This window comes from Triticum aestivum, chromosome 6A, assembly GCF_018294505.1.
Source record: "Triticum aestivum cultivar Chinese Spring chromosome 6A, IWGSC CS RefSeq v2.1, whole genome shotgun sequence".
Lineage (NCBI taxonomy): Eukaryota > Viridiplantae > Streptophyta > Magnoliopsida > Poales > Poaceae > Triticum > Triticum aestivum.
In genome coordinates, this window is record NC_057809.1 from 207529750 (window position 1) to 207552672 (window position 22923).

A 22923-nucleotide genomic window follows, 5' to 3' on the forward strand; every position below is an offset into this window, starting at 1 on the left:
CAGCGGACGTCCGGTACCTGGCTGTGTCCAGTTGCGGGCTGAGGCCCATGTACCCCTTCACTTCACCCCCATTTGCACTAAGACTATAAATAGACCTCTCCCTCCTCCTTTCTAGGGTTAGCGTTGTGATAGCTCATTTGAGAGATAGAGCTACGCTCATCCATATCGGATCTCCTCCTTGCGAGATACTGCGACCTCTTCGGAGAAGATCCCTTTGGATTCAAGCCCCCTTTCTAAGGGAAGATCCCCCCGTGGATTCAAGACCTCCTCACGGAGAAGACCGGCTACCTATGTATTGTCCCTAGTTGATTGTGGATCGTGTATCTCACCTTTGTGTTCATCGATCTAACGCATGTGTGATCTATTCTTGTTGGTTGAGTGATTCTCTCGTGTTTCCTCTTGTGTTTTCCCTCATTTTCCCCTCATGTTCTTCGCGTTCTTGGACGGGATCTGCTCCTTTCGTGAAAGATCGGGCGATTAGGGTTCCACCCTACATCATAGGTGTTTTTGGATAGGTTTGCAAGATAATAAAGAGCATGTAAATAAAAAGTAGGGGCTGTTTAGATAAGGACACAACTAAGTTAGTTTTAGTAAAGAGCTTTTTGTTACGAGAAAGTTATTTGTCCCTAGGCAATCGATAACTAGGCAGGTAATCATTATTGCAATTTTATATGAGGGAGAGGCATAAGCTAACATACTTTCTCTACTTGGATCATATGCACTTATGATTGGAACTCTAGCAAGCATCTGCAACTACTAAAGATCATTAAGGTAAAATCCAACCATAGCATTAAAGCATCAAGTCCTCTTTATCCCATACGCAACAACCCCCTTACTCGGGTTTGTGTTTCAGTCACTCATGCAACCCACTATAAGCGAATCATGAACGTATTGCAACACCCTACAGCGGGGATCCCTCACGCTTGCGCGACACGAAGAGCACCACAGGACAGCACCAATAATAAAACATGCAACTCAAACCAATCTTGATCATCAAATAGCCCATAGGACAAAACGGATCTACTCAAACATCATAGGGTAGCCATACATCATTGGGAAATAATATATAGCATTGAGTACCATGTTTAAGTAGAGATTACAACGGGTAAGAGAGAGGTTACACTGCTGCATAGAGGGGGAAGAGTTGGTGATGATGGCAGTGAAGTTGTTGGTGAAGATTGCGGTGATGATGATGGGGGGAGAGCCCCCCTCCTTCTTCTTCTTCCTTGACCTCCTCCCTAGATGGGAGAAGGGTTTCCCCTCTGGTCCATGGCCTCCATGGCATGGGAGGGGTGAGAGCCCAAGCACGATTGTACCCAGTGTCCAGATGTTAGCATTGAGTCTACATTTTGGAATCCACAATGAAGTCAAGATGTTGCGTAGCTTTCTCATGTGCTTTCCGAACGTCGAGAATCTTCTTATCGAGGTAAAACCAACATTTTCCTATCATTCATTAATTTTTCAATTGCCTGATCATCATGGGATAGCAGCACATCACTCATGTATTATATGTCATCACATAAAGCTCAACTATGCGTCAATATCTTTTTGCAGTCTGGGCAAACTCATGAACCCACTGGCAATCTCTGTCTCAAGTTCTGGCAGGAGAATGGTATGATTGAGTGCGTCCGATCGCGCCTCAAAAGTATTGTTTTCCGTGAGTACCATGGGCATCAGAATGAGTTTGCCTTTCTCATGTTCATTGCCGAGAATGCAAAGGTGCTGGAGCGGATGGTGGTTGAGTTGAAGTTTGGAAGGTATGATGTGCCTCTACAGATCGCTATCAAGATGAAAGCTCTGGAGGGTGCCAAATGGGCCAGTGGAGGCCATAAATTGCAACTCACCTTCAGTAAATTTCCTACTGCGTGGAGCCTCTCGAGAGGATCTGACTTCTCATGTGATGACCCTTTCCTCTGCCTCTGCTATATGCCAACCTATTTTGAAATGGGAGACAGCTCTGGTCAGTTCAAGCCCCTGGGTTATCTTTAGGTTGCTGGAGTGTGCCTTGTGAAGACTGGCCAATGTTCTTTTTCCACTAGCATTAGTATTCCATCTGTTGCTTCTCTGAATTGAGGTATTTCTCCTAAGTATGTGAGTTGAAGTAGCACAAAACTGCGATATATGAGCTTATGTATTGCCTACTTCAGTACCAATTTGATGTTCCTTGTTAAATCTACTTCAGTGACAGTGTATCTGGTAGGGCTAGGGTTCCTACCGGCTCTACTCGGTAGGTTATACGGGCAGAACAGCGAGGGTTGGGGGCGAGGGCGGCGGCTCCGGCGCGTGGGCGCCGTCGCGAGGAAGAAGAGGGCGGCGCGGCTAGGGCAAGGTGCGGCTAGGGTTTCCGGCTCCTCTGGAGCCGGGCAATAGGATAGAACTATCTTTATTGCTTAATTCCAAAAGGTATCTTACAATCTAATATTTATAACCTGAAAACGACTAGCCTAAGATAACTTGTGGGCCAAGCCCTTAATCTACTGCCCAGCGGGCCTCCTCCAGTTGTATTGTAAACCGGTCATAACATCTCTCCCCACCTGCACAAACAGCTCGTCCTCGAGCTGAAAGTCTGGATAGTGTTGGCGGAAATCCTCACGTGGCTCCCAAGTAGCTTCCTCCACAGGAAGACCCGCCCACTGGATCAAGATGAACCATACCCCGCGACGAAGTTGCGCCTTCAACACCTTCTCTGGCTCCGGAAGAAGACGTCCATTGACGGTCGGGGGAAGCGCTGGTGGAGCCGCTGGTGGATCTCCATGAAAAGGCTTGAGCAGCCCCACATGAAACACATCATGGATGCGAGCGCCGGCCGGCAGCTAAAGACGATAGGCCACCTGCCCAATGCTGGCGAAGGGTCCCGCGTAGCGAGGCCCGAGCTTGCGCTTCGCGCGCGGGTCGAGTGACTGCATAGAGCGGTGAAGAAGACGCAGCCACACCCAATCACCCACCGCGAACTCCGCCTCGCGATGGTGGTTGTTGTAGTAATGTTGCGCCAGCTGCTGAGCCTGAAGGAGACGCTGACGGACCTCCGCAAGCATCTCGTCACGGGTGCGAATAAGGTCGCCCGCGGCCTCCGTCCTCGCCGTAGCCGGGTCCACCGGCAAGATCGGCGGAGGTGGCCGCCCGTAGACCACCTCAAATGGTGTCGCACGCAGGGCAGAGTGGTAGGAGGTGTTGTAGCAGTACTCCGCCCATGCGAGCCAATCCACCCAAGCACGAGGCCGATCACCTGTAACACACGTAAATACATGGCGATCACCTTGTTAACCACCTCTGATTGGCCGTCCGTCTGGGGGTGGAAGGTCGTGCTGAAGCGGAGCTTAACGCCCGCCATCCTGAAGAGATCGCGCCAGACATGGCCTGTGAACACCGTGTCGCGATCACTGACGATCGAAGCAGGAAATCCGTGCAGACGGACAATACCGTCGAAGAAGGCACGAGCCACGGACGCGGCGGTGTAAGGATGCCCCAGCGCGATGAAGTGAGCATATTTAGAAAAGCGGTCGACCACCGTGAGAATGACCGACTTGCCTCCCACCTTGGGAAGCCCCTCGATGAAGTCCATGGAGATATCGGCCCAAACCTGAGAAGGCACATCCAGGGGTTGAAGAAGACCAGCTGGCCGTAGCGTCTCCGTCTTGTTGCGCTGACACGTCGCACAAGAGCGCACCCAATCGCGAACGAGGGCACGATCACCAGGAATGTAGAAGTCGGCACGGAGACGATGGAGGGTTTTCTGCACACCCTCATGGCCAGCCGAGTGGGCTAGCAGCAAGACCTGGTGACGGAGATCATCATGAGCGGGAACGAAGACACGGCGCCCATGGACCAGCAGGCCGTCGGAGAGGCGCCATGGCTCCTCCAGGTCGCCGGCCGCCAGCTGCTGCTGCAGGAGAACCGCATCGGCGGCGGTCGCGGTGGCCCGGCGAATGTCGTCGAAGAGGCCGAAAGTCGGCCCTGAGCGGATGCAGAGTGCCTGCCCCTCGGAGTCGCCGGTGACGGAGTCGAGGTCGGCATCGCGGCGGGATAAGGCATCGGCCACGGTGTTAAGACGACCCGGGCGATACTCGACGGAGAAATCGAAGCCGAAGAGCTTGCTAATCCACTGATGCTGGGGCACGGTGGAGAGCCTCTGATCCAGCAAGAACTTGAGGCTGTAGTGGTCCGTGCGAATCTGAAAAGACCGGCCCCACAGATAGGGCCGCCAATGGCGCACCGCCTGCACCAAGCCAATGAGCTCCCGCTCGTACGCCGCGAGCTTGAGATGGCGCGGGGCGAAGGGCCGGCTGAAGAAAGCAAGAGGCCCGTCGCCCTGATGAAGCACAGCGCCGAACCCCACACCTGAGGCGTCACAGTCCACAATGAACGGCCGGTCGAAGTCCGGCATCTGAAGAACGGGCCCCGTCGTGAGGGCCCCCTTGAGGGCCTCAAAGGCTGTCGTCGCCTTCGCATCCCAGGCGAACGCGTCGCGGCGCAACAACCGCGTGAGTGGAGAAGCGATGACACCAAACTCCCGGATGAACTTCCGGTAGTAGCCCGTAAGGCCGAGAAACCCGCGAAGAGCTCGCGGAGACTGGGGCGTCGGCCAGGCAGCGATGGCGGCCACCTTGTCGGCGTCCATAGCGACCCCGTCGGCCGAGATGACGTGGCCCAAGTAGGCCACCGAAGGCGTCCCGAACGAGCGCTTAAGATGGAGATGGTGCGCCCGAAGCTCGTTGAAGACGATGGCGACGTGCTGTAGGTGCTCTGCCCAAGATGCATTGTAGATCAGAATATCATCAAAGAAAACAAGCACAAACCGGCGTAAGTAGGGTCAGAGGATGTCGTTCATCAGAGCCTGGAAAGTTGCCGGGGCGTTGGTGAGGCCAAAGGGCATCACTAAGAACTCGAAGTGGCCGTGATGAGTCCGAAACGCCGTCTTGGCGATGTCATCAGGGTGCATGCGCACCTGGTGGTACCCCGATCGGAGGTCGAGTTTGGTGAAGACGTGCGCCCCGTGGAGCTCATCGAAGAGCTCGTCAACCACCGGAATAGGGAACTTATCCTTGAGTGTGACAGCATTAAGGGCACGGTAGTCGATGCAGAAACGCCATGTGCCGTCTGACTTGCGGACGAGAAGCACCGGTGCGGTAAACGGCGAAGTGGATAGTCGGATGATGCCCGCCGCGAGCATGAGTGCACACTGCCGCTCCAACTCATCCTTCCGCAACTGCGGATAGCGGTAAGGCCATACCGCCACCGATGCAGAGCCTGGAAGAAGATGTATACGGTGATCGTACGCGCGGGCGGGCGGCAGCCCCTGTGGCTCGGTGAAGATGTCGCCGTGCTGCTGTAGGAGGCTCTCCAATAGTGGGTGCTCGGCCGTGGCCGTGGTCGCGGCGAGCTGGAGTGGAGGGGTGGGTGCGGCACCCCCAATGCCGGCCCACCGAATGCGGCGGCCTAACTGCCAGAAGGTCATCGTCAGCGCGTCGAAATCCTAGAGAATAGGACCAAGAGTGCGCAAGAAGTCGACGCCGAGGATGAAGTCGAAGCAGCCCAAGTCGATGCCGGCGCAGGTGATGGAGAAGTGCTCGTCGCCAATAGTGATGGGCACGTCGCGGGCGAGCCCGTGGCAGCGGAGACGGTCACCATTAGCGACGGTGACTCGCAACTGTTCACCGCCGGTCGGCTGTAATGCCAGGCGCCGCATGGTGGTCTCCGGCAGGAAGTTATGTGTGGACCCTATGTCCACTAGGGCCACCAGGCGCTCACCCTGGATCATGACCGGTAAGAGCATCGTCCGTTCATCACGGATGCCGGCCAGCGCGTGTAGGGACACCACAAGGGCGGTGGCCGGGGCGGGCGCAAGTGCCGCTGCGGGCTCCGCAAGGGCTGGGGCGCCGAGGCCATCCTCCAGTGGCTCCTCCTCAGACTCGTCTGTTGTCTCCAAGTAGAAGAGGCATGGACAGACATGACCTGGTGCATAGGGCGCATCACAGTTGAAGCACAAGCCCAGTCGCCGGCATTCCAACTGTTCCGCCTGGGTGAGGCGCCTGAATGGCCGCGTCGGTGCCGGGGCGGCTGCCGGAACGGCTGCAGGGGACGCCGGTGCCGCCGGAGACGGTCGGGGAAGCTGTCGGCCCCCACGTGGCGCAGATGGACGCGTCACGGCCTGGGCGCGCTGCCCGAATGCCCGGGCATAGTACATGGCCGTCTGAAGATCTTAGGGCCCCTTCATCTCGACGTCCACGCGGATGTGGTCGGGGAGACCGCCAATGAAAAGTTCCGCCCGCTGTAAGGCCGTCACACCGGGTGCATGGCACGCCAGGGCCTGGAAGCGATCGGCGAAGTCCTGCACCGTAGAGGTGAATGGCAGACGGCCCAACTCGGCCAAGCGGCTCCCGCGTACCGGTGGCCCAAAACGAAGAAGGCACAGCTCTCGGAAACGATCCCACGGGGGCATGCCGCCCTCGTCCTGTTCGAGGGCGTAGTACCATGTCTGGGCGGCCCCGCGGAGATGGTAGGATGCCAGCCAGGTCCGTTCCGACGCGGGCGTGCGCTGGCCGCGAAAGAACTGGTCACACTAGTTGAGCCAGTTAAGCGGGTCGTCGGAGCCGTCGTACGTGGCGAAGTCGATCTTGGCGAACCGGGGCGGCTGCTGGTGTGGCGCGCCCTGGCCCACTGCCTCGGCGGTGCGGAGGGCGGATGATGGCGCACAGGCCATGGTGGAAGGCCCGGCGTAGTTCCCAGCGGCGCCCGACACCGCGGGCTGCAGCGGAAAACCGGACGGTGGACGGGCCTCCGGGTAGGCCGATGGCTGCCCGTTGAGCCAGCCGGGGAGTGGCGATGGGGACGGCGGAAAGCGGACCTCCTGTATTGGGAGCCCGCTCGGCGAAGACCTGCCCAGGTTAGGGCTGGGCGGGGCCGGTGGAGGACCCTGCTCCGAGGCTGCTGGAAGGTAGGGCGCGATGGAGGACGGCGCGGCCGGCGCGGTCCAGGTGGGCCACTGCGGCCCCGTGGTGGCGATGAGTGGCAGGGCTGCCGGCACGATCTGCGGCGGCCACTGCGGCCAAGGCGGCAGTGCAGCCGCTGGGGCGGGAAGCGCCGGGTAGCCTCCGGTGATGGCCCCCGGTGCCGAGTACCACGGAAGCGCCTGCTGACCCGCGGCCATGGCTGGATGGAGTGGTGGGGGCGGCCCGTACGGACCTACCAGGTAGAGGCGGATCCCTTGAACCGCGGTGACGAGGTCGTTGAGGACGCCCGCCATGGCCTCCGGCGTGAACTGTTGCAGCTGCGGGGGAGGTGACGGCGGCGACGAGTGTTGGACGGGGCCGGTGGCTGCCCTTGGCCCGGCGTGGTGCCGGGTGCCGTTAGGGCCGGCGCTGAGAGCGACGCCGTGGTGCCCGCCGAGAGCGAGGCCGTGACGCCCGGCGCAGAGGCGGCGGTGGTGGAGGAGTTGGCGGGCAGCGGTGGTGGTGGCGGTGGAATTGGCGGAGACATGGTCGAAACCCGGTTACCTGATACCAAATTGGTAGGGCTAGGGTTCCTACCGGCTCTACTCCGTAGGTTATACGGGCAGAACAGCGAGGGTTGGGGGCGAGGGCGGCGGCTCCGGCGCGTGGGCGCCGTCGCGAGGAAGAAGAGGGCGGCGCGGCTAGGGCAAGGTGCGGCTAGGGTTTCCGGCTCCTCTGGAGCCGGGCAATAGGATAGAACTATCTTTATTGCTTAATTCCAAAAGGTATCTTACAATCTAATATTTATAACCTGAAAACAACTAGCCTAAGATAACTTGTGGGCCAAGCCCTTAATCTACTGCCCAGTGGGCCTCCTCCGGTTGTATTGTAAACCGGTCATAACAGTATCCCGATTGACCATGCATAACTATCTAGTGGTTTGAAGTCCCAACTTCGGCCACGTGAGTCAAGATCACACTAGTGGTGTGTCTAGTACGGGCACTACTGCAATCATGGGGAGTTGCATTGCATGTTTATGTTTACTCTTCCTCAAAGTTACAGTATTAGTTAGCTGATTTTTAATCCCCCTTTTACCTCCTTGGCATGCTAGAATTTTGACATACTGAAGCTGAATTATTACTCATTCCCTATTTCATACCTCTGTAGAGAAATATAAGATCATTTAGATCACTAAAGTAGTGGTCTAAATGATCTTAGTGGTCTAAATGATCTTATATTTCTTTACAGAGAGAGTACATGTTTCTTCAGCACTACCATGTTTGCCGACTTCTTAATTCATCTGAAAGATGTGATGCACTAACACTAGAACACCAATGCTTGAAAGCAAAGGACATACAGTCAACATAGCATGCTCTTGCAGAAATGCTGATTTATCTAAAGAATACACCAAAGAATGCTTTTAGTTGGATAGCCACTTGAAGTTGTGCAAGTGTTCAGTGTCATTCAGACACAGTAATGGAAAATCCTCCATCTGTATCAAAATATAAAACCTTTTTGGGTCAAGATTTAGACCCAAAAACGTCTTATATTTTGATACAGAAGGAGTAGCTCAAAGTAGACAAAATTCCTTGGAAAAAACCCATACATAGTTTCTAAAACGGTTTCTTCCAAAATATGTCTGTAGTTCTTGGTTATCTTGATTGCAATAGTTTGAAGTACACATAGCTCTAGAAATGATTGTGTCCAGAACACGCATAAGCTCTTGGTTATCTTGGTTGCTCCTCTCACTGCAAAACAGTAATTGTTCCAAGTTAATTCGTCGCACATTTGTCAATGTTTGCCATGATGTATACAATACAAAAATTGCAATTCGATTTGAGTAACCACTATTATACTCAAAAGAGCAAGCAAATGCTACTAAAATGCATGATTCAAGAACTCAATTCAACTAAAACCTGAAATGAGTTCGTGAAAATCAGATAAAATGCTTATTTTTTAAAACTGACAATAAAATGCTTATTGGCCTTGGAGGCATGATGCATGAGGATGGAAGTTCTGTCGGATGACAACCAAAATGATTGTGAGCATTCATGCAAGTGAGTTTTAAGGGGCATGTACCTTTACATCGTCACACGGACCTTTGGCTTCGCAATTTTTCTCGAAGTGATCACGTACAAGCTGTTTACATAAGGCACTGGTAAGATCTTTAAGGTAGTATAGAAGTATTTTCGAATAAAAGTAAAAGCATGGAATAAACTGAACATGACTGTCAAACAAGTCCACTTTACCCCCTGTTCTACTACAAAAGAAACATTAACCGGGAGGTGCCTCTTACCTGCAATATCTGGTTTATTGCTTTTGCAAGAGCAGGTTTCAGATCACGGGGATGTAGAGTGCCACTGCCGTAATCCTCGCGGAGTTCTTCGATTCCTACGTAGGTCCTGCTTAAGAGCAAACAACAGATGTTACAGTTGAACACAGCCATCAAAATCGTGCCATATCATTGGATTCTTTCTTGACATGTATTGCGGTAGGCAGATGTTTGCAAGAGCTCTTGCATCAGTTGCAGGCTTGCAGCAATACAATATTCTGCTAGTGTTTTTCTTAGGGAAATATTTTGGTTCCTCGGGGAAAAAAAATACTGTTACCTGTTACCGCCATCAGGTGGGACCACCTCGAACTCTCTAAACCAAGGGAGAACGATATGCTCTACGTACTCCAAGCATGGGTTTCCTTGAGTAATCTTGGGAGGGCAGAAAGCCTTCTTTATCTTTTTCGTAACCTCAGACTGCAATAAACAAGTTGGCCATGAAATTATTGTCACCACGGAAGAAGAAAAAATGCACACCATAACATTAGGCATGGATGTTTCCACTAATCAAGAGCTCAGTATAGCAATGCTGGGAGGAAGTAAAGATGAGTTTTGTGAGAAAAACCTCAGTGTCTTCCATAAAAATAGCTGACAGTGGATCCTTCTCTGACATTCTCTGCTGTCCTTCTTTGAAACCAGGAAGCACATCTATAATTAGCGTCAAGGAGAAACACATTCTGACAAACCAAGCTAATATCTCACACCACATAGACATATACATTAATAAATCTGTCAATAATATCATTCTCACGAAAAAACTATATAGGATACGATGCAACAGAAATATTGGTTTATTTTTTTTTAGAAAAGGAGGATGACCCCCGGCCTCTGCATCTGGGAGATACATACGGCCACTTTATTGATTATTCTCGATAACCATACAAAGTATTACAACAATGTGTCTGAATCCACCATCTTGGCAACATGTGCCGCTACTCCTATCCAATATGATGAGGGGGTGCTAGCTGGGCCACTACCCAAACCACTCACCTAAGCCTAACATCAAAAGCCGGAAGCCGAAACTCATTCGGTAACCCCAGCCGAGCCACATACTGGGTCTGGGGCGCAATCCGGTCAGACGCACTCGTGTGTCGTCGCCGCCATCTTCCACAGGTCTGTCTTCAGATCAAATTGAGGCTTCTACCTTGTCTGGCCAGTCTGCCATCGACATCCCCATGACGCCAGACAGCTTCCTCCTCCTGCACGAGTCCATCTCCGCGCATCAGACGCCGAGTCTCCACAGCACCATGCCGCCGAGATCCGCCATCATCAATGTGAAAGATGAAGCACCGCTCCACCAACGTCGCCGTCCTCTAGTCCCTCGAGCCCGTGTGCACCTCCAAGAATGACGCCCCCAGGGGGGAAGACGACACCAGAGAGCCGCCGCCATCCGATCTACTGATCTAGGGTTTCCCCCGGAGGTAGCAGAGAGTGGCCTTGAACATCTCCACGACGATGCCTTCAGAAAGGGAACGACGCAGACAGCGTCGCCATCGCCGGCCTTGGCAATAGCCAATAGCAGGTTTTCACCCGGATCTGATCGAAGACCTCCATCTCTCGTGCACGGGTCGCCGCCATCCTTGCCGGGATCTGGAAGATCCCGCAAGCCAGATCTCAGTAGGGAGGAGCCCCCCCCCCCACCGAGACCCGCCGGCCAAGCAGGGGAGGCCGAGGCCGCGCCCACAGGACATGCCCGCGCCGCCGCCCCGGAGCAGCCCCGCGCGCCAAGAGGCGAGGACCACCACCATGACTCCCGCCGCACCGCCGCCAGGAGCTCGACCACTCCGCAGCACGCCGTGCCGCCGCACCCGTCAACCAGTCCGGCGCCCAGGCCCGGCGGATCTGGCCCGCGCCTGACCACCCGCGCGAGGGGACGAAGGAGGCCCCGCCGCCGCCTGCGCAGACCGGGCTTCGCCCGGCCACGCCCTCCAGCGGCGGCGAGGGGGAGTAGGGAGGGAGAGGGGGCCGAGCGGAGGAGATCGGGGCGCCCTCCCCGGCCGCCTCGCGGGTGGCGGCGCGGGAGGGAGGGAGGGATGTAGAGTTAGTTCACGAGGTTGTTATATATGCCGTCCTTTCTTATAAAAAAGTTTTGCTGTATGTCAATCGTCTAAAATATTGGTTTATTTGCCCTTCCAATGTGCTCGCAGTATCCTCTGGCCATCATACTCACCTCTCTTTGATCCATGCCCATCTGGCATATGTCTGCCTACAAAAAGAAAATATATTTTGATAACTATCAAGATTCTGCACACCATGACGGCTTTTATGGTATCCCCAATTCGTCTTGAGCCATCCATTTTTGTGGATCCAGATGTCTATATCAATTTATACTTGTGGCGATTAAAATCTAAGTAGTAAAAGATAGTACTCTCTCCGATCCGTATTATTTGTCGCTCAAATGGATATATCTAGCATTAAAATACGTCTAGATACATTTATTTGAGTGACAAGTAATATTGATCGGAGCGAGTAGTAGTGATCTGAGCGTTAGAATCAAGGACTTGAAACAAATCCTATACGAAGCACTCGCGCCTTCCAGGTAATCTAGATTCCCATTCCCTCTCTAATAGTAACCTTCAACCAAACAAGTTGTCTAGGGAAATGTCTGGAAAATGAAAAGTCCAGTTGAAGGATTATGAGTCATATTAAGTGACGTCAGAGGGATAGATCAAATTATCTTTCCTACTTATAAAGATTGGACTTAGTGATCGTCCGTTCACTAATCTCCTAATGTCCGCCTACCACATTTGCCAACTGCCAAAACTCATCAAAGCTAGCACACAAAGATTATATATTGAATAAACCAAATTCGACCTTATGTTCCCGTGATCCCATGGCGTAGTATGGACACTTTGCTAGTTGACTCATAATTTTGTCTATTTAAACTGAAGCTTAGTCGCATGAAAAGGACGTGAACCTCCTAGAATAGCCATCTCCAACTCCAAGAAAAGTTCCTACCCGAGTGCAAAAGCATGAGACATACTTACATGAGCGATGGAGGAGGATCGCTTTTGGGGGACAACGTGTGGCCGTAGGTGTGCATCACGGGGTCGCCACACGGATATTCTACTGGTCGATTGTGATTGTGGACGACTTAATGTGCCTTTTTTTCTTTTCCCTTTTCCCTTTTTTCATTGCATTATGTATGCAATTTGTGATGTGTTTTTTTGGGTCAAAAGGGAGTTTGGAACCCCCGATTTCTGCATCTATTGATGCACACAACAATTTTTATTAAAGTCGTTGCAAGGAAAAGAGGCTAAAGTCACCGATGGCAAGAGTACAACAAAAGCAACTACGGCATAATAACCATTAACCATTACAAGATATGAATGCAACACCTAGGAGTAAGTCGAGTTCTTCCACAACAACGCCTTCAAAAAGGCCTAAACACCCTCATGCCACCGTTTTCATGGAGATAACGTGTTCAACAAGATAACGATGCAAGTACGTCGCTGCCAAGTTTGGCCAGCAAAGGCTAGAACAAGCGTTTTCACCCCTGACAATGATGTGATGTGATGTGTATTTTCTTCAAATTGTATATACTGTAGATGATGAAACTTTTTTGCAATACACTTGTGTTGCATCTCAAGATTTTGTATCTCAAGGATACGAAACACAAGAAGAGCACCTTCTTGACATGGAAGAGGAGGACTTTACTGATGCAACTCCAAAGGGGAGAAATGGCAACTACACTACCAAAGAAGACAAGTTATTGTGTGAAGCATGTAAGAAATTTGGTGCCATGGAAGGAGGCATATGGGAGGATTCATGAGTGGCAATGGTGCCAATGATGCAATGGAGAGAACGGAAGCACTAGTGATGACAATGGCGACAATGGCATTTGATAACTCTATACATTCATGTTCCATGCACTTTTGTTTGTGTTTGTGATGCACAATGCTTCCAGTTGTAGGCTTAACTTTGAACTTGAATTTGAATGAATGGATTTGAACTTGAATTTGATATGTTGTTCACTATGTGTCTTGTGATATTAATTGTCATGTCATGGTTCGTTTCAATATGTATGCAGTTGTGGAGTAGAGAAGAAGGTCGGATTTTAGTGCAACAATTTTAGGGCTGTGTGAATAATGAATAAAATGGTTGTATGCATCACCCTAATGCAGAGACCAGGGGTCATCCTTCTTTTCGGAAAAAAAATCAATTTTAGGGCTGTTGCAGAAACTTTTCTGGTGCCCAAAAACCTTCTCTCTCCTCATCAAAAACAAGTTTTAGGGCATCAAATTTTTTGGCTACTGTTGGCGATACTCTTAATTAATAAAGTCAGATCGCTACCAAACGAACAATTTCAATGATATCTTTCAGTTTGCCAAATTTATGTTTCCACCTGTTGTCTGAAAATTAGGGGTTGGTTTACGTTTTAGTTTTTTCTATTTCTTCCTCCATGAAGTAGTTTTTTTTCCCGACAATTCCAGAATTCCTCCATGTATAGTAGTAGTTTTTTGACCCGAATCCATGTATAGAAGTTAATGAAAGCTACAATGGAAAAGCTCATGCATAACCCCACAGTAGAAAACATGTACAAAAAGTGTAATATCTCTTTTTTGAGCTGACAAAAAAGTGTACTATCTAAATAGATATGGCAAGGCGGGCGACACACAAACCTCGAGGAAGAGCGTGTCAGCGCACTTCATGATGGGCTCCAAGAGCTGGTTACCCGCCACATTGTCCGGATCCGCATGCAAGCTAAAGCAAAACGGCGCAACCATCAGATGCATATTCGACACATTTGAAGTGAAGAAGGAGAAACACCAACTTGAAACTTATAGAACTACACACACGCGATGAAGATGGCCAAATACCCAAATACTTACCTCGCTAACCATCTGACGCTGTGGTTCCGGGAGATCCCCATCACGAGCGGCCAGTACTCGTGCGCGCGTCTGCTCGTCTCCTCGGAGCACCAGAGGAAGTCCATCCCGTCCGAGCTCATGCCCAGGGCTTTCCAGACCTCGATCGCGCGGCGACCGGCGGCCCTGATCTCGCTCAAATCCTTCAGTCCGGTCCGCTGGTCGGCTATGAGGATCTTCACTCTGCATCCGGCCCTGACCATCTTGTTCACATTGATCACCTTCCCAACCCCCTGATGAGAAACAAAAAGAAGAGAAGAAGGGGAGTATGTGTCTCAGTCATACGTACAAAAAATCGTATATAAGGAATTTACTGCAAGAACATGCCGTGCAAGTTGGTCGGGAAGTTGAGAGTCGGAGAATTATCATTGACCTGCCAGATGTGCACGCGGCCGGAGACGGAGGGCTCGAAGCTGTCGAGGCAGACCGGGCTGGGGTTGCCGTGAAGCAGCGGGAGCAGCTCGTCCTCGCCGACGAGCTCCTCGGCGGTGCTCCGCAGCGTCTCGGCGCGCTCCTCCACGCCCATCAATGCCGCCATGCTGCTCCGGCCGCGTCCGTCTGTTTTGGCCTCTAGCCGTGCGCCCTCCGTTTCCTTTGCCCTTTCCTTTTTTTAAGGGAGTTGTGCCTTCGAATTTGTAGAGGAATCTGGTGTCCGAGTCCACTTCCAACCCGACGGGACTTCTAAAAAAGAAATAAGCCCAACAGGCCCAGGCGGGCGGCCTAGAGAGGGGAATTAATAAAGGAGAAAAGCCCGGCTTTCCTTCCTCCAGCTACGGCTGTTCCCTTCTCGTCCGCACCCGCTTCAAACCCTCGCAAGTATCCACTCCCACGGCGGCGGCGGCGGCGGAGACGGAGGCGACCACAACAGAGCTCCCACCGGGGACGTCTCAGCTCATAAATGGATAGCGGAAGCGACTCCGACAGCGCCCCCGAGGAGCTCACCGCCGTCCAGGTACGTTCCTTGGCTATTCCCTCCGGTCCTGTGAGAAGAGAGCTCGCGCTAGTAAAGCCTAGGTGACGTAGGAGTGTGCGAGGAGTCCGCGTGCTGCGCGTGTGTACTTTCCGGTAGCAGCAAATGTGAAGTGTTCGGCCTAGCTAGGAGTACCTGTACTTCCACGAGCCACCAAGGCCGATTACTACGCCCGGGGAACCGGAATTTGTTGTCTTTATAATTTATATAGACATAAAGGTTCGAAATGAGCCTGGATTTAAATCAACAAAAGCTCTAATCAGCCAAGAGTGGACAACACGTACTTAGAACCCAACACTGCTGGGGATGCAAGCTTTACATAAAGAAGCACAAAATCATGAGCAGTGGGGAGACCCATATAGGAAGACTTGTGCTCATTGTCAGGATCAAGCGAACTTCCGTAGTCTTGGTGGTGTTTTTTCATCTAGCTTCCTCCATTCTTTAATCTAGTTCCTGTCGGATTATGTTAACATGATGCTGAGTGTTCTTTCCTGCTGTTGATGCCTTGTAGGGTGTGGAGAAACATGAAGAAATCAGCAAAGTAGAGAAGGACAGCGCTGTCAGGTTTGTCTTGCACTTTTGATACTGTTTGAGTAGACACGTGGAGATGACTTTGAGAAGTTAAACTCATCATGATTTGTTCTGTTGCTCTCACGCCATGTAATTTCCGATTTTCCGTTGTAGATTTTGCGGGTCTCATAAAAAAAATCCTGAAGCCAAAAACATGGCATGCTAGATTAGTCTAATATAAGTGGTTTTCTTGTCTGTATCGGTTTATACTGCTTCAGCAGCGGGATGATCACAGGTCATTCGTCATGATGGATGATTGCCTACCATTCATATGCACATTTAGCTATTGTGGCACCTTTTCTGCTGTCCCCCATCCCCACTAGGGATTTTGGGGTAGCATTTCCCAGTATAAATACCTAAAGTTCAGTGATGTTGAGTTCATTTTATGTGTTTATTATATGATACAGTATAAACACGTAGTTCTATTAGTCCACAAAAAGATGGTGGAGTACTAAATAAATAAACTGTATAAGGTTATGCAGAAATTGTAAGGGTAGAGACCAAATGCTCATGCTCTAGACTTGCAGATGTGACAACTTGGGCATATATAAGAACATATACTTGTGGGCAGGGGATTGTTGATGGGGGAGGTATCCCCAACACCAGGGCGGTATTACCCTTCCTGGGGTTGGCTGCAGGGATGAATACTTTTCATGCCCTTGCTCTATAACAGGGTAATTCCTCACGGGTTGCGGCTTTGTGGGAAATGTGGTACATCACCACCCCTTTCACCCTAAACGTAGAGCTTTCTGTGCATACTACCTCAAAATTTTCAATTTCTAGTCCTGCCTACTGAACACATGTCACCGTTGCATTTTGGGCTTACACATTTACCATGATCTCTTCTTGGACCCTCGTGTCATTGACATATGAGTAGTGCATTTTCAGTGGCAAATCTGTAGTTGCAAATAGGCTTACCCCCATTTCTTGTAATCTGTTGGCAAACGCATGTTGGTTCTGTCTTTTTGGGAACATCCATCCAAACTGACTATTTATATATACTGTTGACTTATGTTAGTCGCATATTGATGTCACTTTTCCTGCTGATGGTACCGTCTCTGACCTGACAATGTGTAATCCTGTAGAGCAACCCAGGAGGAGAAAGACCGGAGGAAACGCTGGGCCCAACGGAAAACATCCTCAAAACTGAATAAAAAGAAGCCTCTGAAAGTAGAAGATAAAGATACAGAAGTGGATGAGGAGACACATGCTATGCCTGGGACACTTCCCAAGAGCGTAATTGAAATGCTTGCAGCACGTGAGAAGTATGTTTACCGCCTTCAAACTGCCATACATTTAAATCCTTTTTATCTTTTTGGACATTATTGCTTACCCTGTCTTCATATTTTTTTCAGGCAAACCTTCTCATCAGATTCTGAGGAAGAAAATGTAAACCAAAAGGTCCAAAAGAAGAAGAAAAGATTGAAAACTGCAACTACTGGGTAATTTTCATGGTCCTGTCTTCTCGTATGATATTCTTTTAAACTGTTATTCTAATGGTTGCTAATGTTTATCAGACCTGAAACAATTCTGCTGAAAGATGTTCGGTCAACGGAGCACATTAAAAAGGCCCTCGAATTCCTGAGTCGCAGGAAAAACCAGGTGCCAAGATCCAATGCAGTTTTGAAGAATCCTAATGCTATGCGTCTCTTTAATAAACCTAATTTCACGAGTTGAGTGTGGCAGTCCGAGGCAGTTTCTGAATTCTGTGTTGAGGCTCGTTTGGAAGACTGATATGGTTGACAGGTTGAGATATCAATTGTTTTTATGTGTTTGATGAGAACGAGTCATATATGCTTAATTTGCAACGCCACATGGGTGTGATGATGTATAATGTCCATCCTCGTTAGAAATCCTATGCTCTGTAGGTGTTGCATGTTTTTTGACCTTTGAGCTATAGTTATGTACGGATAATGTATCACCTGTGAGCTGAATGCGCATAGTATTGTTCAACACCTCTCCATGGTCCACATTACTGTGAAGCATGTGTTTGCCAGTTCATATTCCTTTGGGAATGAGATTTTATGTTTCCCTGCATGCGTTGTTATTATAATTAATTTTGCACTACTGTCTTGCATTTTTCTTCTTTGTATTAAATTTGTCAATTCAGAGATTTTGTCCGTAGCTTGTTTCAGACTCTTATATTTATCAAGAATAATACTCCCTCATTCCAGAATATAAGGTGCATAAATCCGTGAAAGTCACAACATATGTATGTTTGACTAGGATTCTGGAATAAAATATCAACATTCCTGATACAAAATAAATAAAATATAAAAAAACATTTCAGGATGGATCTAGTGATACAAGTTTGATACTATAGACATTAATGTATTTTCTAAAAACTTGGTAAAACAGGCACAAGTTTGACTTTTGAAAAAGTTAAGACACCTTATATCGCGGAACGGAGGGAGTATAACATAGAGGTTCAACATATATTATATTCAGAGATACTATCTGTAGCCTATGGCAAACTCTATGTGAAAATATGTTCTCCATGTGTGTTTGGACAAATTTTGTTTCCCATTGACCATGAAGAAATCATGACAATCATGGTAAAATCTGCTTGAGTGAAAATGTCTTTTGTGCAAGTGTAAGTCGCTAACCGTAGGTTTTGCACACTAGACAATTGATGAGTTAAATTGAGTGAGTACAGGAACTCATGAACAGCTTGTTATTGTCGGAACCAGTCCAATAAGAGTCTTACAAGCCACATCACAACCATTGCCAAAAGAAATCAACAATACACGGAACCACAAGTACATCTCTAGACTGGTGAAGGGCCCAAGTAACTTGCCAACAAGAAACAACCATACGCACAGACATACACAAATCACACATCCCAGGAAGGGATATACACACCTTTGTGCATCACACTACCTAGCTGAGGGAACCGTCTCGCTCGAATCAGTCGCCTCCTCGATCGTATCCTCTTTCGATTCCTTCTCTTCGGTGATGGCGTCCGAGCTGCAGGGGCCAGAGGTGCCCTGGACGGAGCTGGTCGTCTGTTGAGGCTTGAACAGATCGTCATTCTCCAAGATGGAGAACTTCTCGGCAGATTCCCCCTTGAGCATCTCCACAACCTCGGACATCACCGGCCTCTGTTCTGGCTTGGTCTGAGTGCAAGCAAGCCCGACGAGCACCATCCGCTTCACCTCGGCCTCGGCAAAGCTATCCCCCAGCTTTGGGTCAGCCATCTCCTTGAACTTCTGCTCACGGGTGAGTGGAAGCGCCCACTCGGTGATGGTGAGCTTCGTCGTAGGGTTTATCTTCTCGACCGGCTTCTTTCCGCTGGCAAGCTCCAGCAGGAGCACTCCGAAGCTGTAGACATCGCAGCTCTCTTTTGCCTTGCCAAGCATCGCATACTCCGGCGCGAGGTAACCGAGAGTGCCTTTCACCTTTGTAGTGACATGGGTCGCACCATCTGGTATGAGTTTCGCAAACCCGAAATCGGCGACCCGCGCTTGGAAATTCGCATCCAAGAGAACGTTGCTCGCCTTGACGTCTCTATGGATGATATGTGGGATCGCATGGTGATGAAGATAACTACAAGGTGCAGAGGTATTTAAATGTTATTAGACTGCTGCATTATGATGAATGAATATTATAAAGTGATGTTGAGAGGCTTACGCGATGCCCTCAGCCGAATCAATGGCGATGTTCATTCTTCGCTCCCAACCAAGATGGCATTCAGCTGCATGCTGTCCGTGCAGGTGAGAGTGCAAGCTCAGGTTCTGCATATAGTCGTAGACTATCAGACGCTCCTGGCCTTCAGCGCAATATCCACGTAAGCTCAAGAGGCTCTTATGCCGCACTCGTGCCAAAACCTCGACCTCGACAGCAAACTCCTTTTCAGCCTTGTTGCTCCAACTCTTGAGCCTTTTCACCGCAATCTGTTACATGGAATAAACAGTTGATGTGCGGGTGGGGAGGAATTAAAATGCAATTTCTTGACTTTACATGGTACAAATACAAGGTGCATACTCTGATAGTCACCACATGGCACTTCAACTGAAACGTAACAACTTAAAACTTCCAGCGAAATAAAACAACTACAAACTTCTCATGAAATGTAACAGCCATAATAAAGTCGATAACAAACATAAAAAGCTAGGCAACAGCAACACTATCTTACAAAAAAATTGCTCATTGGTTACAATATCCAAGTAAGTAAAACAATATCTGCAAAGGAGATTAAGTTGAGCAATTCTAACACACTGTCATTTATAAACAACTTCTGAAGATAAACTTCTACTCCCTCCGTCCCAAAATAAGTGTCTCAACTTCGTACTAACTTTACATGGAATAAATACAAAGTTGTACTCCCTCCGTTCACTTTTGTAAGACCGTTTAGAAATTTAAGACAACACCCAAAACAGTTCAATTCCTGCTGTCTAAAGCGTCTTATAAAAGTGAACAGAGGGAGTACTAAGGTTGAGACACTTATTTTGGGACGAAGGGAGTATTTAGGTATTCTGTTTCATCTCCCTTTAATATGCTCATAGGATTCAAGAAAAACACAAGCTACCAAGTTGTGGGCTTCTAGTAGTTTTTAGTTATGCACTTATGCCACTGCGCCACAAACTAGCAGGTAGATATATGGCCCCACTCTACCCCGTTCAGTGATCATAGCATGTGTCACGACATTTGGGGTCCAGGGCCACCTGTCAGTGACACATGATGGGGCATCGTTTATCAGGAAGGAAACTAAGACGTGGCATTTTGATCAAACTTTCCTTAATTCTTTACTTATTAAGTTCATCCCAAGTCAACCTCTTGCCTCATCTGTCATTTAAATATATCCATATGAGACTACCAAGATGTCATTTACATTTCTACACCTAGTACTCCCTCCAGTCCTTTTTACTCTGCATATTAGGTTTATCCGAAGTCAATCTCATCCAACTTTGACCAAGTTTATATAAAAAATTATAGACATTCACATAACAACACTAATATCATTAGACTCATCTTGGAATATATTTTCATATTATATTTATTAGATATTATAGATGCTAATAATTTCTAATATAAATTTGGTCAAACTTAGCAAAGTTTGACTTTCGGCAAATCCAATGTGCAGAGTGTAAAAAGGACCGGAGGGAGTACAAGCAGATACTCAGAACAAACATATAGTGATTGTCTGGCTTTGTCAAGGCAGCATGATTGCATCTACCCAGGCCATATATGCTTTCTAATTTTCTATACCTCCTCGGCTGTATTCACACTTAAAAATTATGGTCCTATCTAGCTTGTGATCATGAGACATCTACCACAAAGCTAAGGCTATATACTTGGTAAAGTGAATGCATAAAAAAGTAAACCAACAGTTTTTTCTGACTTGAAAAGTAAACCAATAGATGAAGGCGAGAGAAAGTCAGTTTTCCACCAGACCAGAAAGTTCGTTCTTTGCACTTTCAAAGAGAGTGGGTCCAGTTTGGATTGCTGTTCACTCTCAAAGAATATTCACGGGCTCTGAAAACTACAACCATTTTAAATTTCAAATGGCACTAGAGACCAGAAATAAATTAGGAGGTGAAACTAAATTCAGCTAAATCACAAGCACCAACAACCGCGGGACTCCACTTCATTGTCCTGTTCGTAGCAGTAATAATAAAAGACACTAGAAACAACAGATACAACAAATCAGTGTGCACATAGCATAACACAAGTTGCGGCATCTTGCATTTCTTATTTTTTTAAGAGAGGGACTGCACCTGTGATCCGTCCCAGAGCTGGCCCCAGTAGACACTGCCGAATCCACCTTCACCAAGCTTGTTATCATAGTTGAAATTGTTGGTCGCCAACTGAAGCTCTTTCAGTGAGAAGATGCGCCATGTCGTGTCCTTCTTCTTCTTCTTCCTGCCGGGTTGGGCCCTAAGAACAGATTATTAGAACTTGTTGAGCAGATTCAAGTACTTGTTGAGTACACTAGGTAAGGCCGCAATGTTAGCACTCTATCCAACTATCCCCCCTACAAAATCTGAACAATTTCCTTCACAGCAATCTTTTTTTGAACAAATTACTTATGCATAAAAATCTGCACTCCATTCTATGTAGAGCTCGTTAGCTGACAGCTGCAAATTAACAGCAATATTCCCGATAACAACAGTAATTTTTTTGTACTAATTTATGAGCAAATCAGAAATGAAGCTCACAGATTTAGGAACCCCAACCTCAGTATTTCCCCAGATTCAAAATCAATTGCTAGTCAAGCTAACCAAAAACACATAATAATCTGATAAAGGGAGAATTCGTAAGCTAATGGCTCCAATTCAACCTCCCACACAAACCAGCAGCAGATAAAACCCCCACCCTTGTACCCAACCGACGACCCAAGCTTCCACAAAACGGCACGGAAATTACACTTCTACTAGTAAGCTATAAAGGCCCCCGTTGCCACTCACCCGTTCGACCGCTTGCAGCAGGAAAGCCACCCCATCCCCAGAGGCCGCGCCGGCTCCGGCCCGCCCCGAATCTCTCCCAAATCAGCACCAGCCCGCGTGAGCCCTGACGCGGCGCCGCAGGAGAGCCCGCGGTCGCGGCGGGAACCTCCACTCGCCGTCGGTGGCCGCAGGTCAGCGGGGGCAGCACAGGAGACTCAGTGGAGGGAGAGAGAGGGGGGGGGGGAGATGGGCAGCACAGGAGTTCTCGTTCTCGGGGCGTTGTCGGCTCCCTCGACGCGCACCGCTCCCCCACTAGCGCACGCAAAGCAGCCGAGGCGCGGTCCGCTCACCCGCGGGCGGTGACCCGCCGGGGCGCGTCGCCCACGCGGCGGCGTCCTATTGGCGGGTTTTGAACCAATGCGGTGACGGACCCAACGGTCGGGATTAAACCGGGGGTGGTGAGGTGACGCGGCGGGTGATGGGCCGGGGTCGTTGCCTGCGGCCTTGTGGCTGACGGTAGGGCCATGGGTTGTGGCTGGGGCCCGGGTTTTTGTTTTTACTTTTGTTTTTTTGGGAGAGGAGGGCCTGGCTGGCTGGCTGTTGGATGGCTATGTTTGACCAAAGATGAGAAGATTGCTGGAAACACTTTGCTAAGATAAGCGAAAATAATGGGGAATAATGTTATTTTAGATGGATTGGGAGACCAGTTCTCGTCGAACGTGTGTAATGTATTGATTGCCTCGTTGTTTTCTTGTGCAAATTGCGTTGCATCTTACGGGTATTGTTTAGCAAAACATTCATTGGCTCAGACAAATCAGTGTTAATCGTTGTTCATTTTCTTTTGACAATTTAATCAATGTTCGTTTAT

At 49.3% G+C, this 22923-nt stretch overlaps 2 protein-coding genes and 1 pseudogene across 3 annotated transcripts; 1 reads left to right on the top strand and 2 right to left on the bottom strand.

Moving 5' to 3' along the window:
* Positions 1-1893: 1893 nt before the first annotated feature.
* LOC123127280 (tyrosine--tRNA ligase 1, cytoplasmic-like) lies at positions 1894-14716 on the bottom strand (annotated as a pseudogene).
* Positions 14717-14853: 137 nt separating this feature from the next.
* Positions 14854-17706, top strand: LOC123127282 (uncharacterized). The gene is made up of 5 exons (XM_044546926.1): positions 14854-15081; positions 15611-15663; positions 16755-16934; positions 17025-17111; positions 17187-17706. The coding sequence occupies exons 1-5, from the start codon at positions 15028-15030 to the stop codon at positions 17344-17346; spliced, it is 534 nt and encodes a 177-aa protein (XP_044402861.1). The 5' UTR covers positions 14854-15027; the 3' UTR covers positions 17347-17706.
* A 600-nt stretch (positions 17707-18306) lies between these two features.
* LOC123127281 (PTI1-like tyrosine-protein kinase At3g15890) lies at positions 18307-22330 on the bottom strand. 2 transcript variants are annotated; one of them, XM_044546924.1, is made up of 4 exons: positions 22077-22330; positions 21387-21546; positions 19300-19562; positions 18307-19215 (listed from the first exon to the last, which is right to left on the bottom strand). In XM_044546924.1, the coding sequence occupies exons 1-4, from the start codon at positions 22109-22111 to the stop codon at positions 18546-18548; spliced, it is 1128 nt and encodes a 375-aa protein (XP_044402859.1). In that variant the 5' UTR covers positions 22112-22330; the 3' UTR covers positions 18307-18545. The 2 variants fall into 2 exon arrangements, with proteins under 2 accessions (XP_044402859.1, XP_044402860.1); XM_044546925.1 differs by having other exon boundaries at positions 21387-21531; positions 22077-22325.
* Between the last annotated feature and the right edge of the window lie 593 nt (positions 22331-22923).

Bases quoted from the DNA above. Each gene is read 5' to 3' on its own strand.
- LOC123127282 (XM_044546926.1), top strand. From the start codon at position 15,028: ATGGATAGCGGAAGCGACTCCGACAGCGCCCCCGAGGAGCTCACCGCC. The intron at 15,082-15,610 runs GTACGTTCCTTG...GATGCCTTGTAG, and splicing joins AGGAGCTCACCGCCGTCCAG to GGTGTGGAGAAACATGAAGA. The intron at 16,935-17,024 runs GTATGTTTACCG...TATTTTTTTCAG, and splicing joins ATGCTTGCAGCACGTGAGAA to GCAAACCTTCTCATCAGATT.
- LOC123127281 (XM_044546924.1), bottom strand. From the start codon at position 22,111: ATGGGGTGGCTTTCCTGCTGCAAGCGGTCGAACGG. The intron at 19,563-21,386 runs GTGCAGTCCCTC...TCCATGTAACAG, and splicing joins AGCTCTGGGACGGATCACAG to ATTGCGGTGAAAAGGCTCAA. The intron at 19,216-19,299 runs GTAAGCCTCTCA...TGCACCTTGTAG, and splicing joins GATTCGGCTGAGGGCATCGC to TTATCTTCATCACCATGCGA.